The 17,599-nt window shown below is 38.9% G+C and overlaps 1 protein-coding gene across 14 annotated transcripts in view; it reads right to left on the bottom strand.

Moving 5' to 3' along the window:
- The window catches only part of gphna (gephyrin a), an 81,934-nt gene extending 77,158 nt beyond the window's left edge, over nucleotides 1–4,776 (bottom strand). For 12 of the 14 annotated variants that reach the window (XM_084394338.1, XM_084394347.1, XM_084394346.1 and 9 more), the window contains exon 1: nucleotides 4,661–4,776. In XM_084394338.1, the coding sequence (XP_084250464.1) occupies nucleotides 4,661–4,724 (64 nt within the window). In that variant the 5' untranslated portion in view covers nucleotides 4,725–4,776. The remainder of the gene's footprint in view (nucleotides 1–4,660) is intronic. The other 2 variants (XM_084394345.1, XM_084394349.1) reach the window with 2 other exon arrangements.
- Nucleotides 4,777–17,599: the final 12,823 nt, after the last annotated feature.

Genomic DNA, 17,599 nt, shown 5'->3' with positions numbered 1-17,599 from the left:
CGAAACGATACCTGGGGACTGACATCTGAACTATCTTTCATTAAGGCTTATTAATGGCAACTGTTGACGTAGAACTGAGATTAGATCTTGGCAGAGGCCCATGTCTTTCAAATACAAGGTCCTCTATTGCCTTTAAGTCTGGCACATGAGTTCCCAATTGCTATTCAAGTGTCTGCTCCCTCACCACTGGAGGGTTTCTGGAGGTGTTAAAGGGACTTGAAGTGTAAACTTTTGGAGAGCTGTTTGAGTGTTAGCACAAAGATACCCTTCACAAGGGTGCTAACATGCTCTGACACCACAATGGCCTTGAGGAACTACATCTGAAGGTGGATCTCAAGACAGGAGCAGCTTAGAGATGACTAGAGATGTAAAAAATGCAACAATTTGATAATAAAAAATTCAATACAACGATTACGGTACTTAAATGATTGCTATAACAGAGTGTTATGACTATAATAGAGTGCTGCAGGGACAACATTTTCATAGGCCAACCTGGAAGTTAGCATCACCCTGGACTGGTTCCCTCGACATAAAGCCAGATTTTTTCCATTGGCTTTTGGACAACTACAGAAAATAAGCTCTGTGCTGCCAACAAAAGTTTATGATACTTGCATTGTCTTCTTGATCTTCACAAATGAATACAACTTTTAGGAATTTTGAAGCCTTAATGCAATCGCCAGAGGTAAAAATCTAAAGTTAGGCTACTCCACGATCGCATGACTTCAACTCCCCCAATGAGCTTCTGACAACTTTTTGTCTTTATTTAAAATCTACAAGTTAGAAAGTATGAGTTAGAATGGTTTGCAAGAGTACGAAGGCTGTAAAAGCCGACTAGTGAGTAGATGAGTTTATCTGTTTGGCATGATGATGTCCTCAATGGCCTCTGTAGTCCCATTTCGCCACTTGTTGGCAACCACCTTTTTCAAGACATCTAAAAGCTTAAATGGGGGTAATCCTGATGTATTTTATTGTCATAGAATAAAACGTGAAAATATCTTAAGCTTGTGTTAACCACAGATCTTATTTCAAAACATAAAAGTTATGCTAACTAATTTCTGGGTTTTAGGATTCATTTCTGTGGCACACTATAAAACCCAATGTGTTGTATCAATATAACGCCAAGGTGGCGCTCTCTAAATCGAAATGGTAAAATATCTGGCCAAGTAAACCAAAGTTACGTAGCCCCACACACACAACACAAGGGGGAAAATCTTATTAATTCGTTCTCTCGGTTTAGGTAAATCGTGGCCACTTGTACTAATTCGTTCCTTCGTTTTAGTCCAATCGTGGCTACGATTTAGCTTAGTTAAAATCAGATAATGAATTAAGTCATGGTTACGAATTCTAAATTCTTGGCCATGATATCTTGTATTTCTTCCCAGCATGTCATGTGTGGGGCCGGCATACTTGGCCATATATTTAACGACTAAGCTGATGGTTTGGTTTAGAGAGTGCCACCTTGTGGTTATATTGCTGTAACACTTTAGGTATTATTATAGTAATTTTAAGAATTCTTAATTTGTGGCAAAAATATCTATTTTTGTATCTATACAATGACAGGCATACCTGACTTCAGTTTATTCGCTGAAGTACGACAGCTGTTCAGAAGGAGGAGCCCTGCCCACACGGGAGGATCACTCTGAACACCTCAGAGACAAGTCCTGACAGCATCCACAGCCGTGAATGTAACTCTGATGCTGGCACCTTTGAATTGAAAGATGAGAGCTGGAGAGGAAATGATCTAAAAGCTTGGGCTTTTTCTCTATGTGTTATTTCATGTATCCGATATCAAAAAGCAACCAACGACTTACCGATAGATGTGTCTAACCCTCCATAGCATGCACAACTACAGCTCAAGCAATCAGAATGAAAAACGCTTGGTTGAGCAAACCTGATGAATGCAGTAAATATATGGCATTTACAACACGTTAAATTTGGTCCAAAAATCACAATCCCCTTCAGGAGGCGGTTTGTAAGATACACAAATATTTTACCATTCTATAAAAACCAAAAGCAACAGCCTCCCAAAAATTCAAGCCTTTGAGCTCAGCATTCAACCAAAACCTTGAGACTCTGCATTTGTCCTTTATATGCATTCATTATTTCCCTTTCTCCCCCAAAATGTTCCAGGCTATGAATGTTATATGTAAAACATTCATAATACCAGACAGCATTCGGAACAATGATAAAGTTCTGGAAACCACTCGGATATCTGCAAAGCATGTCTCGACTGCCACCCCAAAAATAAACACCAAAACAAATCAACTTTGAATAGCACAAAATCAATGGTTTCTTTTTTAATGCCATTTTAATGCATCAGTTTGGAGACCTATTAATTTGGAAGCCCCTGTTATATTTCTATTATACCAATTTAAAACATCTAAAACAAGGGGTCAAAAGGTTTTTGCCCTGTCAATGCACAACTCTCTAGAAATGGCGATGTGTCACTCGCTCACTATTAAGTATGCACGTTTCATATTTCTTTGTGTTTGGTCATTTTCGTCTCACTCTAAGGCATTCATACTCGCTCTTGCTCCCTTCCTACCTCCTTTACACACACACACACAGAGCTCCTCATCAATAAGCGTGCGCTTCCACGAAATGCCCCTACACAGTGCAGGCATGCTAACCAATCTCCTAGAAGGGTTTGCCGTGACTGCGACTAATGATGGACTAGATCAGCTGATGTTAGTATAAGAGAAAGGGGAAAAGGGGGGTGCTTATAATGTCCTCAGGAAAATCCCTCTCACCTTTTCAAATATATTTCTGTTACGGCTCCACATAGCTGAGAAAAACGTTGCGACAAGCACAAATATGAGGCTGACAGCACTTCAGCACCAAAAAAACAGTGGACAGCATCCTCAGCCAGCAGTCATGCTTATACAGGGGTGCATGTGTGTGTGTGTGTGTGTGTGTGTGTGTGTGTGTGTGTGTGGTGGGGGGAGGGGGATTCCCACACTGTTTTATGCCATTCCCCCTCGCAACAAGCTCAGAGACTCGTGCTCACGGAAATAGGCTTGCGGAAGCACGCCGAAAAGAATGTCATGAACATGTGACACACTGCAAAGTCATTGACATTTGCATTCAGTCAGTGTGTGCATTTCATCACTTGTGATCCAAGTCCAATTCATTTCCATGAATCGGTTCCTTTAAGCAGTTTGTTACAAAGAACCAGTTAAAAAAATGATTCAGCGATTCTTTTACATCATCATGTGATCCGTGACATAACTGTGTGGTATTACATGCTCTAAAATGTTCCAATAGAACCATGCAGCCACATAGTTTGATAAAACTGCCATTAAGTTAGTGTTATTAATAAGGGTGATTTTAATAACTCTAACTTAATGCGATCACATTTATTGTTGTTCGCCAAATTTTCAGGACTAAATACAATTATTTTAATTGGAATCAGTGCAAACAGGAACACGAGGGCAAAAGATTTCCTCACACAGATTTCACAATGGGTTCAAGTTGGTCACACAAGTTTGCAGTGTGGACCAATAGTGAGCTGCTTATTGCTACACTATTGACAATAGATCACACCTGCAAAATTTCGCAGAAATGTCGCTAATGGGACTGCATAATCATGCATGTTGACATAAAAGTTCATTTAATTAAGTTTTAATTTATTTATTTACGGAACTCTGCACATTATTTACGAGTGGGAAAAACTGTTCTCGAATCAATGAGTCAGAGTCGCTAATACAATCGATCAATTCGACTCGTTAATGAACGAGTTCTATACGACTAATTGTGAACAAGTTAATTATAAAGATCTCTGACTCAAAAAAAAAAAAAAAAAAAAACATTCGTTCACGAATCGGACATCGCTATTCATCACTCATCACTTATTCCCTCCTGCTCCCGAGGGGAAGCGACGGCAGCGAGATTTAAGAGGAAGGCGGCTGCTTCGTTCCCCTGTTTTTAGCCAAAATTGGGGTGGCGATCAATGCAAACGATTCACATGCATACACGAGAATAGGCTACTACTTAATCGCGCGCATAGTAAAAGCCATTATCGTTAACCCTGAAAGTCGTGTTTCAGGTGCATTTCTAAGTGGATCTATCTATTGCACGAGACGCTGTATATATTTAGATATCACCGTGCATGTGTACAAATAAAGACTCGAAGCAAACCCGAAGCTGAGATGCTGCTGTGCAGAAATCCATGAGGAAGGAAAAAAAACACACTGCGTGACCAACTCCAAATACCAACTCGTATCTACATAACAGCACTATTCAGCAGCCGCACACGTTAATATGACCATAAACAGACATATGGCATCGATCGGAAGGTTCATTCACAGATATAGGAGGGTTTTCCAGCTTGTATGTTATTTGGATGTCTTGCGTACAAGCTATGAATAATTCATCACACAAACTGTTGTCTTGACACTGAGCTGTGCTGCATGACAGACCAAAGGCAGATCTCACAGAGCCGGATACATTATAGCATATGTGTATAAATGAATACGATAATATATAGATAAATAAACGCACAGCTTTTTACAAATGAGTCGAGGAACGCGAGCGATAGATGGGCAGAACTCGCTGATAGGAATCACCACCAGCACGACTATCAACAGCGGGCAACAGCGTGAACGGACACACCAGCACGAGCGACGAGGCGTAAAAGGAGCTAGTGTCATTTCGTATTTACCTGTCAATATTCCAACTCGGATTTGGTGGTCGTGGTTGGTTAAAATCATCCCGTCCGACGCCATGTTTAGCAGCGCTCTCGCCCGCACTGACAAGCCTGAGCAGAGCCGAGAGACGAGCGCATCGAACTCGGGGGGAGGAGTCAGGTGAGAGCAACCGAACCCTGAGCACAACACTGTAGATTTGGCAAAGTTGCTGGTGTTGGTGTACAATAATATAAGCTACATTTTACTCTCAAGTCGCTTTTTTTCCCGAATGTAAGAGAAATGACTGGTTATTGATGCCCTATATAGGCTAACTGGTGTTTAAAGCCTACTCCTCCATGAATATGAGATGAAGACCGGAGTAGCCTAATCGATTTTGTATAATGTAACGCTATTATTTTAAAAGTCTGCAAGAAACAGAATATGCTATAGTCTTTTCTTCCCTATTGTTACTTATATATCCGAGTGAAACGGAGAAATGGCTTATTGAAGTAAATGTAGTTAACCAAACTTATTGACTTTCTCATGTGATTGACAGGTTGCCCTGCCCTCCCGCCAGTAAACACGTCATCAGAGAAAATATGTCAATTACTCTGTGTGTGTGTGTGTGTGTGTGTGTGTGTGTGTGTGTGTGTGTGTACAATAAATAACATTTTGGCATACTTTTAAATTCTAAATAATTGTATTACATCCTCTAGCACCCCATTAATTTCATTTTATATTCAAAATGGTAAACGGGAAATAAAATGGAATCGTAAATGTACATATCAATGAATATAGCTCAATCTACTTTAGTTTAAAAATTGTTCAAATGTTCATTGTTTTTGTCCTGAAAATGTTTGTACCCAGCAAAAAATACAGCATTTGGCAAAAAGCCTAATAGCTTGACATGTTTCAAATATGTGTTTCATAGTTCGTTAAAAATTATTTAAATGTATGATTTGTATATACAATGATTTATTAGTGTGTATTCTTTGGATGCTTTTTGTATGAGTTCACAGTGTGTGGAAAAAGCACATTTGTGCCTTTTTATCTAAATTTTATTTGTTTGAGCTTGAAGGGGCAAGATAAGGAGTAGGCCTATCTCAGCAATATGTCAGTTGCAAAGATTTACAACTCCATTGTTCTGTGGCCTTTGGCATTTGAAAGTTTCAGTAATACTTCACATATTTAGTTTAGTTTAGTTTAGAAACCTTTTATTATTTTTACCCCTTAGCGATAATTTGTTCTGCATCGTGTAAGTTTACCACCACAAGACAAACACATTCACAATAATACTTTAAAATACAGGGGGAAAAATAACTAACCTTTCCTATTTAAATTGAGCAAATTGAAAATTTGAATGCGCCTCCTGTTTAGGCCTCCAATTAATGTATAATTTAAATTTAATTAATTAATTAATAGGCCTATATCATAGACGAATAATGTAATTACTGCAAATGATTAAATAAAAAGACCCAATGGAACTCCACAGAAAGATAAGTAGATTTGCATGGAACTGATAAACTTGAGTCATACATGAGTATTTGGTTAGTACATATTTTGGCTAATTTGATTATGCTTTCTGCTACTAATGGGACTGTATTAGTGAACTAGTGTGTGGAAATGCTGAAAATTGTATGCAAAAACTGAGAATCTGATCAGTGCTACAGACGTTTAGAGTAGGACTAAGGGATCATTACCATGACATGGATTTTGTTAAAAACTATTTTAATATGTTCCTTCAGGTTCACTTATAATGTTAATAAAGTTTTTTATGTGGGAAAAACGATTATCGATTAGATCATTCTGACTCTCTGTCTGAAAAGATTAGTTTTTAAGGGGCGGCTCCTTTAAAGGGATAGTTCACCCAAAAGTTATTCCAAACCTGTATGAATTTCTTCTGCTGAACACAAATATAGATATTTAGAATAAGAATATGGGTAACCAGTTGATGGGCCCCATTGACTTCCATAGTATTTTTTTTCCCCCACTATATGGAAGTCAAGAGGGCCTATCAACCGTTTGCAACCGACGTTCAGCAGAAGAAAGAACTGCATACAGATTTAGAACAACTTAAGGGTGAGTAAATGATGACAGAATTTAATTTTTTGGGTGAACCATCCCTTTAAGTCTTGTCAGTAAATGGCCACTGTTATGATTGGCTAACATCATTGCATAGGAAACAGTATCACTATTGCACATGAGTAAGTGTTTTGAAAACATTTTCCTTATAAAACTGTAATTTTAAGACAAAGCATTATGAAATAATTTACTTACGGCTTGTGAGCTGCTGTCAATAGAGCTGACTGCTTCATCTTTCAACAAAAGTTTCATTGCGAACTCTCCATTTTAAAGGGTTGGTATAATGCCCCTTTTTACAAGATGTAAAATAAGTCTTTGATGTCCCCAGAGTGTGTATGTGAAGTTTTAGCACAAAATACCCCACAGATAATTTTTATAGCATGTTACAATTGTCCCTTTTTGAGGGTGAACAAAAACCCGTCATTTTGTGTGTGTCCCTTTAAATGCAAATGAGCTGCTGCTCACCGCACAGAGCAGAGGGCGGAGCTTCAAAAGCTTGTGTGTTAGCAAATTCTATTACCTCTTCTCAACATGGACTCACCCCCTTTGTTACGTGTTCCCGGAGGCAGGGTTTATGTCAATTTTACGGTTAGTGATGTCACTAACCCGATAGGAAGCTTGTAGTAGTCCTTAAAAAAATATTTCTTTAAAAGCAAAAATCTCCCTTTGCTTTGAACTTTGAGCATCATAACTTTGCAGATTTTGTTTATGCTCAAACAGCAACATTACACACTAACTAAAGTTAAAAAAGTGAAATCATAATCAACCACCCCTTTAAGTTTGATTAAATAAATGTTTTGTTTATAATGAGGACAACGTTTTAAGCTATGAAACTTACAGGATGTTTTAATGGTACAAAAATCTTATGTGTCAAAAGATCAAGGCAAGTTAGATCAAAAGGCAAATTAGATTTTTCATGTCATGACCCCTTTAAATCTAAAACTTCTCTGGTTAAATGTTACTCTGGTACATTATGCATTATGAATCCCACTCAAAAATCTCCAAATATTTTACTGTTTGTATGTCATTCCCCTTTCTTCCTTCCAGCACATAATGACATGATGGTCAATGACCTTTAGCATCCCTCTAGAGATCATTTATTAAAAAAAAAAAAATCGGGTTCAGTAGAAGTTAAGCACAATCGACAACATTTGTAGTATAATGTTGATTCCCACAAAAACTTTTTTCAAATGGTCCCTTTTAGATTTAAAACACAGACACACTTTCAATGGAAGTGAATGAGGCCTCACTGATCACGATATGCGTGATTTTCATGTGAAAAAAATCACTTACTAACCTGTCCTGTGTGAAGTTCCTTCGTTGTCATGACAATGAAGCTCCATAAACCCTAAATTATTATACAAATTATGATTTAAACAGCTTTACAGCTTAGATAATACACAAGTTTTAAGAAAATAATTAATGGAAGTGCTTTTATAATATTATAAGCTTCACATTTCTGCTTTTAAATCCTTGAAAAATTGACCCCATTCACTTTCATTGTAAGTGCCTCACAGTAGCTTCAATATTTGCTTCTCTCTTTTTTTAGAAAAGAAGGGAGTCTAAATTAATTTAGTATTAGTTCACAAATGCTGTTGATTTTGCTTACCTTGAACTGAGCCTGGAATATTCCTTTAAGGGTTGATGTTTAGTGATGATATTATTGGAGTGTCAGAGCGGGATGGATCCAAGGGAGTTGGTACCTGTATCAGAAATTAATTACACACTTTATTGCATCACAGAATCACAAGCTTAGATCTGGCACTAAGGTGCAAACCTCCAGAAGAAGCACTCCAGCTTTATTAACATGTGCACAAGAGCATTGTGGGGGAAAAAATAGGGAAGGCTGTGGGGAAGCTTGGGTCTTGTCCATTAATAGACATGAATGTTTGCAATGGTGTTATTAGAAGAAACCATTTTCTGCTGTTGCAAGGATCATATGGAGATTTTCAGGCAAGCACAGCTAAATCTAGATCAGCGCTCACCATGTAAGCCCAGGATGTCAGACTTTACTGGAGTTGAGTGAAAAGTCAGCACGTCAGCACAGGCCTCCTAGGAGGACAACGGCTCTCTGCAGGTCATTATTTAAGCATTCTTATTAGGCAACAAGCTCAAGCCAACAAAATGAGTCGCTGTTTTCTGCTGGCAGAGCACAAAAAAACACAGCATAGAAATCACAATCTATCCTCACATCTCAAAAATATATGCAAACACCTTTGACGGCATTCAACATGGGGTTGCGCACTCCCAAACGAATTGTGCTCTATAGAATTCTACACTCTCAGAATTTTTTTTTACAAAAGCTGTCACTGTGGCGATACCTTTTCAAAAGGTACATTCTAAAGAGTGCATTTAAGTCCCTCAAAGGTACATATTGGTACCAAACGTGTACATATTGGTACCAGACACGTACATATTAGTACCTAAATGGTACTTATTAGAACCCTTTTGAAGGGTACTGTCCCAGTGACAGCTTTTGTACCTTTTTTTCCGAGAGTGTATGGTGCAAATGACACTGATGTAAATTACAGTTTGAACTTTTTTTTTCAGTAAAAAAAAATATTTTGTCTTCATAGGGGCAATTTCACACTGTTTGAATAATTTGAAAAAGTTACAGCTTGGTTAAATTAGATATTTTATACATTGATAATTACCTTGAAATTGATATTTACCTTGATTAAGGTCATCAATTTAATCTCAAGCTCTTCACTGACTTGTTAAACAAGTACAGTTAGATAAAAGAAAAAAAAAATGTATTAGGGACAAAATTGACAAATATTGTATATATTTCACGTTTGGAAGTCTGAATAAACAATATAAAAAACTATTTATACATGAGGCATTTCAAAAGTAGCAAGAGATTCAATTTAGATAAAAAAAAATTGGAAAAAAAAGATGAAACCTGCTAATTGAGAATAATTTAAAATAAATAGCAACTCCTTGGATGTAAAACAAGTGTCAAAAGTTGAAGAAACACCCATGTAAATGTTTTATGGCTCTGACATCACTTTCAGGATCTTTCAGTGTCCTCATGTATGACCCTCCTCTGCTTTACAGAACGTGTGTGCATTACTATAGTAACACAGGAAGGCCTTTCACTAGAGCTGACATGAACATTTCCAGCTGTTGGCACTCTGTGAGGAAAGCCTTAGCACTCTTAGATGAGACGGCTCTCCAGTTCACACATACTGTATGCAGGCAGAATTTTAACCAACCTGAATTCCAAGTAGGCACTAGCCTGTGAACCCTCTTCCCAAGACCGCTCCACTCGCCCATTCTCTCACCTCCCCCATCCTCTCAATCTCACCAATGTCTTTTCAGACATTGAAAAAAGAATTAAAATTAATTCATTAAAACAGACTGCTACCGGTCTGAGTATTTCACAATCTGCTCAGTTACTGGGATTTTCACGCACAACCATTTCTAGGGTTTACAAAGAATGGTGTGAAAAGGGAAAAACATTCAGTATGCGGCAGTCCTGTGGGCGAAAATGCCTTGTTGATGCTAGAGGTCAGAGGAGAATGGGCCGACTGATTCAAGCTGATAGAAGAGCAACTTTGACTGAAATAACCACTCGTTACAACCGAGGTATGCAGCAAAGCATTTGTGAAGCCACAACACGCACAACCTTGAGGCGGATGGGCTACAACAGCAGAAGACCCCACCGGGTACCACTCATCTCCACTACAAATAGGAAAAAGAGGCTACAATTTGCACGAGCTCACCAAAATTGGACAGTTGAAGACTGGAAAAATGTTGCCTGGTCTGATGAGTCTCGATTTCTGTTGAGACATTCAGATGGTAGAGTAAGAATTTGGCGTAAACAGAATGAGAACATGGATCCATCATGCCTTGTTACCACTGTGCAGGCTGGTGGTGGTGGTGTAATGGTGTGGGGGATGTTTTCTTGGCACACTTTAGGCCCCTTAGTGCCAATTGGGCATCGTTTAAATGCCACGGCCTACCTGAGCATTGTTTCTGACCATGTCCATCCCTTTATGACCACCATGTACACATCCTCTGATGGCTACTTCCAGCAGGATAATGCACCATGTCACAAAGCTTGAATCATTTCAAATTGGTTTCCTGAACATGACAATGAGTTCACTGTACTAAAATGGCCCCCACAGTCACCAGATCTCAACCCAATAGAGCATCTTTGGGATGTGGTGGAATGGGAGCTTCGTGCCCTGGATGTGCATCCCACAAATCTCCATCAACTGCAAGATGCTATCCTATCAATATGGGCCAACATTTCTAAAGAATGCTTTCAGCACCTTGTTGAATCAATGCCATGTAGAATTAAGGCAGTTCTGAAGGCGAAAGGGGGTCAAACACAGTATTAGTATGGTGTTCCTAATAATCCTTTAGGTGAGTGTATATATACACTAACAGTCAAAATTTGTAATAATTACATTTTTTAAATGTCATTTAAATGTGTTTAAATTAGTCCCGAAAATAAAGTCACCATGCCAAAAAAAAAACAAAAAAAAAAACGTAAGGGTGATAATGTAAAATGATATTTTCATTTGGTTTTAACCTGGATATTTCTTGACGGCTTTCATTCTAAAAAGCTGCAGTAGTATCATGATCATTTTAATGTGATGTTAATATAGAGTCAAACTCAAACGAAATCCCTCTGCATAACCAGAGATGATGGACTGGATAAGGGATTGTGAAGGCTGGTTTAAGTGGGCTGTTGGAGAACACGTACCAGAGTCCCAATTTCTAGCAGCACTGCTCATATATTCCAGGAGGTAAATGAGGATGGCTGTGTGGTTACAGAGATTGAAATATATTCATTAACTTTTCCCTTTTTGCTAATATAAGCCTTTTAACGCCACGCATCCCTGAAATTTACATTTAAATTAAATTGACTGGGGGCCAGATGAGGAGGCACCCTAGATCAGGCCCCTGGGGTGACTGTTATTTACTGATCTCCTCTTCTCGTTGGTCAGTCTCCACTGCATGTCCCCCTCCCAAACCCATCCCTCGCTTTTCCCCCCTCTCCCATCGCCCCGTGATGGAGAGGACACAGGCCTTTAAGCAAAAAATTCCTGTCAAGAACTTGCGAAGACCCGAGCTTAGAGATGTGTTCGCTGACAGCTCGTGAAAGAAGACTACATGTCTGGAAACGGAGCGGATGACATTGTGACACGCGTGTAGAGGTGAGCGGCGCGTTGAAGGGTCAGGAGGGGTCGACCTGAAAGGTCACATCTTCATTACTGTCACGCGCACGCATGCACACACACACCTACACAAGCTCTTCGGTCCACCCCAGATAATTCCACAGGACAGAACTGAAGGTTAACTTCAATGAGAATCGATAACCCATTTATGCTAATGTCAGCGTAATGTGCGTTTCCAGCGAGTATGACCTAACCGAGTTTGTGCTCGAGTATCGGCCTGCCACGCGAAAACAGCTCTAGCGAGCAAAACGCTCTCCAGATTCATTTTTCATCTTAGCGTGTTTCGGCTTAGCGTCGGTTTCTTTGTAATTGGATTTCAGGCGAATTACAGCCAGCGAGACAAACATCCATCGCTGGACATCGCTCTGACTGCAAAAAAAAAAAGAAAAAAAGTGAGCTTTAGGTTGATCAGAATTCATTCCCAATTGATTTGTTTGAGCAGGGGAACATAAAAGAGGGGAAGGGGTTTAGATGGAACCAGTGGCTGTCATCATCACACATCTTGGAGTACCAACATATCATTTTCATATTGTACACGCTTTGCCACAATGAGTGTAATTTTATTCAAGCCACAAGGATAATGCAATTCAATAACTACATCACCAGATCCCAGTGAAAATGCAATGTCTCACCACGCAATTCAATAGCATCCATCTATCCAAACCACTTATCCTCTATAGTCTACAGGGTCGTGGGAATTCAATAGTATTTAACTTTGAATTTCCTTTTGAATTGCACAGAATCTATGTTTTATATTTTTTTGTTGCTTGAATAGGCCTGTTCAAGGTTTGAGTGGCTCTGAGACTTTGTTATGAATTTTGATTTAGTTTTTTTATTTCTATTTCATTTCCAATGTATCTTTTCAGTTTAGGTTTTGTTAGTTTATTAGTAATTGTTAGTTTTGGCTTCAGCTTATTTAATTTGTAGTTTCGTATTTTTAGGGCTGCCAAAGTTAATGTGTTATCTGACGCTACATTTCTCAACACAGTCTGGTGTTATTTAGTGGCATTTTCATTTTCAATTTGGTTAATTTGTGGTTTACACACCATATATCAAAAACTAAAATTAATTTGTGGCCATTTATTTTTTGGAGTCATAAAAATATATCTCAGTTTAGATTTTTTTTTTATGTTTATTTAATTTAGTTTTCATTATGCTCATAAAACTGCCTCGCAATGCAATTCAATGGCATTTAATTTCAAAATTCCCTTTGAATTGCACTGAATCTATGTTGTATGCTTTGAAGCATGTTTTGCTCGTGATCTGATAGAAACCAAGGGCGATAATAACACTGAGTGGGACAGATCCTCACAAATATTTAGATTAATGGTAGATCAATATGGCCATTTCTGATTCTCAAATGTTGCCACCACAATACTGTATTTCATATCACAACCATAACTTATCCTTGGGTTATTATATATATATATATTTAAGAATTCATCCTTTTTTTATTTCTATTTTATTATTGTCAATTTAATGTACCACCAGTTGTTTCATTTCAGTTTATTTAATAATTTATGACTATTTCTATTTTATATTACTTAGTTTTAGAGCTGTGAAAATGTATTCCAGCTTTGCTAAATGAATTCATTATATGTATACATTTTTATTTGATTTCGTTTTCATTAACAATAACACTAATCCTCATAGAGATCACCATTTCCAGCTAGCAAACTGGTGAGTCTATATATGACAGATCATACGGTTACAGCGGCAGGCTGATCAATGAAGACATCCAGCTCATTAATATTCCACGTCTCCATGTGACCTGCTCACCTCCGACGCCTCCTAACCTGACAATACTGTGTGACCTGAGCGCCCTTTGAAACGATCAGCAGGGGACAGCTAAAAGGCTCCGTAATCCAATAAATAGAATAAAGGCTCATTATTCAATTCTCAACAATTAAGTGTGTCTATTCTTTGTAATCAAGCGCTGAGTAAATGTTTCTCATATGAGGCCCACCTCTCACCTCCACCCAGAGCGCACTCATGCAAATGCACGATTAAAACGAGCCATTACCCTTCCAGAATGCAAAACTGTCATCCCATTATCATGACTAATTGAGGCTTTATAACATGGTGTTGAGGTCTGTTTAGACAGTGACTCTTGTCACAACAGAGAAAAATAAAACGGTGCAACTGTGGAACATGGCGGCAGGGTGTTATTTAAGTAAGCGCAGAGAGAGGATTAATTTTTAAATAGGATACATCTTATTATTTGGATAAGAAGCTGTGTGTTGAAGGCTTAACTCATGAATATTAATTATGATAAAAAAAATGTTTTCACACAAATAAAATGTCAAGATTTGTTTACTGGAATGCTGTTTACACAGAAGGTTCACACATCACTGAATTGTGCTGTGCTCTCCATCAGTCCTGCAGGCTCATTTTGCAGTGCCACACTGAAATGAACAATATAATTAGCCAGTAGATGGCAGCAGCGTGTTGATAAAAGGTGTTGGGCCTGGAAGGTTACGACTCCAGCATACCTGTTCATGCCAGCCATTTATATCTACACTTATTTGTGTAGCTTCAGCCACCATTTTGGCATAAACGGTGCCACAATCATAAAATGAAACCTGCGTGAAAAAAAGGACTGGAAAATACAAAAAAGCCACTCATAAAGGCAAATGGGGCATTAGTTATTTCACAGACTGTGGTGATAAAAAGCAGTGCCAAATAGCCTATAAGTGAGATAATCAACCATCCTTGATTAACTCAAGTACATTAAGATCAATTCAGATCTCTGATGGTTTTATGTCGAAATAGTACCATCTACATTTAAGGTCAGGCAAATCTTTATGGCTCAGATCTCAAGTGCTTCATTCCAGATGTCCATAAACCTGTTGAGCTCAAGATGGGCTACATCTGCAGGGTCGCCAGGTTTCATGTAACAAAACCAGTCCAATTGCTATTCAAAACCCCGCCCAAACACGACCAAAACTAGCCCAATAGCGTTCCGTGGCGACAAATCAGGTCCTCTTCGAAATCGGATCTCTGTTAGGACCCCAAGTTACTTTTAATAGGTACTCTCTTTAGCATCTGATTACAATTCCTACTGAATCATGTTATGATAAATGCTGTATAAACTACCTTATAATAACAATAATGTCTGTATTAGTTAGCTTATGTACTAGCATAGCATACAGATACCCAGTTAGCCTGATAGCTTAGTTTATTTTTTGCACTTACCCTATGTATTCACAATCATCTTTAATGATTACTGATAACTGATAGCAACCTGATATTGAGGGAGTACTGGATTTGTCGTGACACCGGGGAGTAAAAATCGACTTCAACCCGCTGACTAAAAAAAACTATGTGGCAACAGTGTAAAAGTAGCCCAATGCCGTGGGAAAACCGTGGATGGCAACACTGACATTAGCAGGAAAATGAATTTTGAGAGGAAAAAGAGGGGGAGGTTTGCACCGTTTTAGCTGGGAACAGTGCTTGTGAGGTAAAGGATATGCTTGAGGAGGGAGAAAACGAAAGTCTAGTGAAGTGAACAGGATGACAGATAAGAGTAAGAGCCATGCTGTGCTCTGTGAACTGTGAAAAGCCTAACCTCACTAGTCTGAGTGCTCGCTCTTATGTCCAGATTTATAGCTGCGCCCCAACTTAAAGCGCAATATTCCTGTGCCGGTCATAAGATATAGTTGGGTTACAAGTGCAGGTCTCATAACGCACGATGAGCCTCGGCCTGTGAAAACACCCCTCTGATCTTTATTGCTGTACTGAGGTAAGCACTGTAATTATGAACACTATCTCTGTGTGACTCCAATTATGTAATCTCTCTTTCTTCCCCTCCCTTTCACTCACTCTTTAAAGTTATAAGAGTCACAGACTTATAAGAAGGATGAACAGCGGGAATGGGAGAGTAGATGAAGAAAATATGCTGCTTGCCCATGCAACTCGCCACAGTGTGTTGCTAAGCTGTTTTGAATGTTTTTAGCACATAAACACTCAAATATAGCATGTGGTTGCCAAGGCGTTGCTAAGATGTTTTCTATGTGGTTGCCAATGTCAGTTTTTTTGGGGGGGATTTTGCAATGTGGTAGCTAGTGTGGTCTTGGTGGCTGCTGGGAATTTCTAAGGTGTTCTTCGCGATTACTAGGGTGTTCTGGGTGGTTGCCTGGGCATTACTAAGAGGAGTTGAGTATAAGTAGTTGCTAGAGGGCTCAGGGTGTTAAAATCTACATAGTAAAACACTGTGTGTTGGCAACAGCATGCATGATGAAAGCTCTTAGCGGCTCTTAGTGGCTTGACTTAACAGTCTGTAATTTTTTGTCTCCTCTTTTTTTCCCAACAAAAACAAAAAGTGATTTACTACATTTTAGTCTCGTCTTTTTATGTCAACGATATTGCATGTTTATATAGTCACAGTTGTCGCTTAATGGCGTTGGTGTCGTCGCGTCACCGTCTCATCTTAGTCATGGAAAAAAAGGTCGTCAACGAACATTTTTCATCATAGATTTCGTTTAACGAAATTAACACTATTGCCATTATTATTAAGGATTTCGGATGTTGCTAGCATTTTGCCAAGGCATCACTACAGTGTTTTAGTTTTAGTGCATTGTTATGCAGTTGCTAGGCTGTTCCTGGTGGCTGTTGGGCATTGCTAAGGTGTAAGGAGAGTTTTAGCATGTTGTTTTGCAGTTGCTAGGCGTTACTACCGTAGGTGATCAATTAGGGGTGGATCATCAACAATGAGCCATGACACTCATTTGGGTTGCAAGCGTTTGAACTTGTGACATTTCCTGATTTTGGTCCCACCTGTTCCCCAAATAATGTAGCTACTGTCATCTCTTCCCTGTCCAACAATCAATTAAAAAAGTAAAACATTTTAATTAACCAAATGTGTCTATAATAGGAGTAAATGATTTAGCATGTGTTCAAATCATATCCATTTATGATTTAGAAGTAAAGTTCTCTGATCTGTAGATTAGCACACAAGCACTTTCATATTTCACAGATGGTGATACTGTATATTACCATGCAACACACACACACACACACACACACACACACACATCTCCATGGGGAGGATGTCCATCACATCTTCTTTGATCTTCAGTCTTCTGCAGGCTTACAGAACAGCAAAGGGACCCTCAGTTTTTGCATCTGTAGCGAAGTGGCCAATTACACTTCAAAGTAAAACCAAGTTTTCTTTTTTTTTTAAACGCACCCCATAAGGCGTCCCCCTGGCTCTTTTCCCTCTGCTCCCTGTTTTATCACATTCCCACTCTCTCGTTCTCCCACTCAGGTACATGGAATGTAGACACACAACTACTTGGCATGCAGCGGTCTTTTAATACCATCAAACATTAACAAGAACGCTTGACAGCCCAGGTGTTTGAGTATTCTAGACAAGCCCACTGAAGCCTCTTTCCAACTTACTTTCAGGTAACGCATTTCCTGGCAAACTCATTTAACCGACCCAGCTCTGACACTCTGTGGTCAAGTTGCATGGAATTTTTCCATGCAAGTCGATATGCAAACATGAGAAAGCCAGGAAGCATTCAAATGGAGATGGTAGAGGCCAAACCATATTTATCAGTTCATCAGAGGAGACAAATGAAAAAAGACATGCTTTATTTTGCTCCCATATTATTTGATACTTGCAAATGGAGCGCTTCCCTCCCATTCTGCCCCCGTCACAGTGAAACAAAAAAGCTTTTTAGTTGGGAGGAATTATTTGAG

Source organism: Rutilus rutilus, assembly GCF_951802725.1.
Source record: "Rutilus rutilus genome assembly, chromosome: 21".
NCBI classification, from domain to species: domain Eukaryota; kingdom Metazoa; phylum Chordata; class Actinopteri; order Cypriniformes; family Leuciscidae; genus Rutilus; species Rutilus rutilus.
This window is presented reverse-complemented; position numbering and strand designations above follow the sequence as displayed.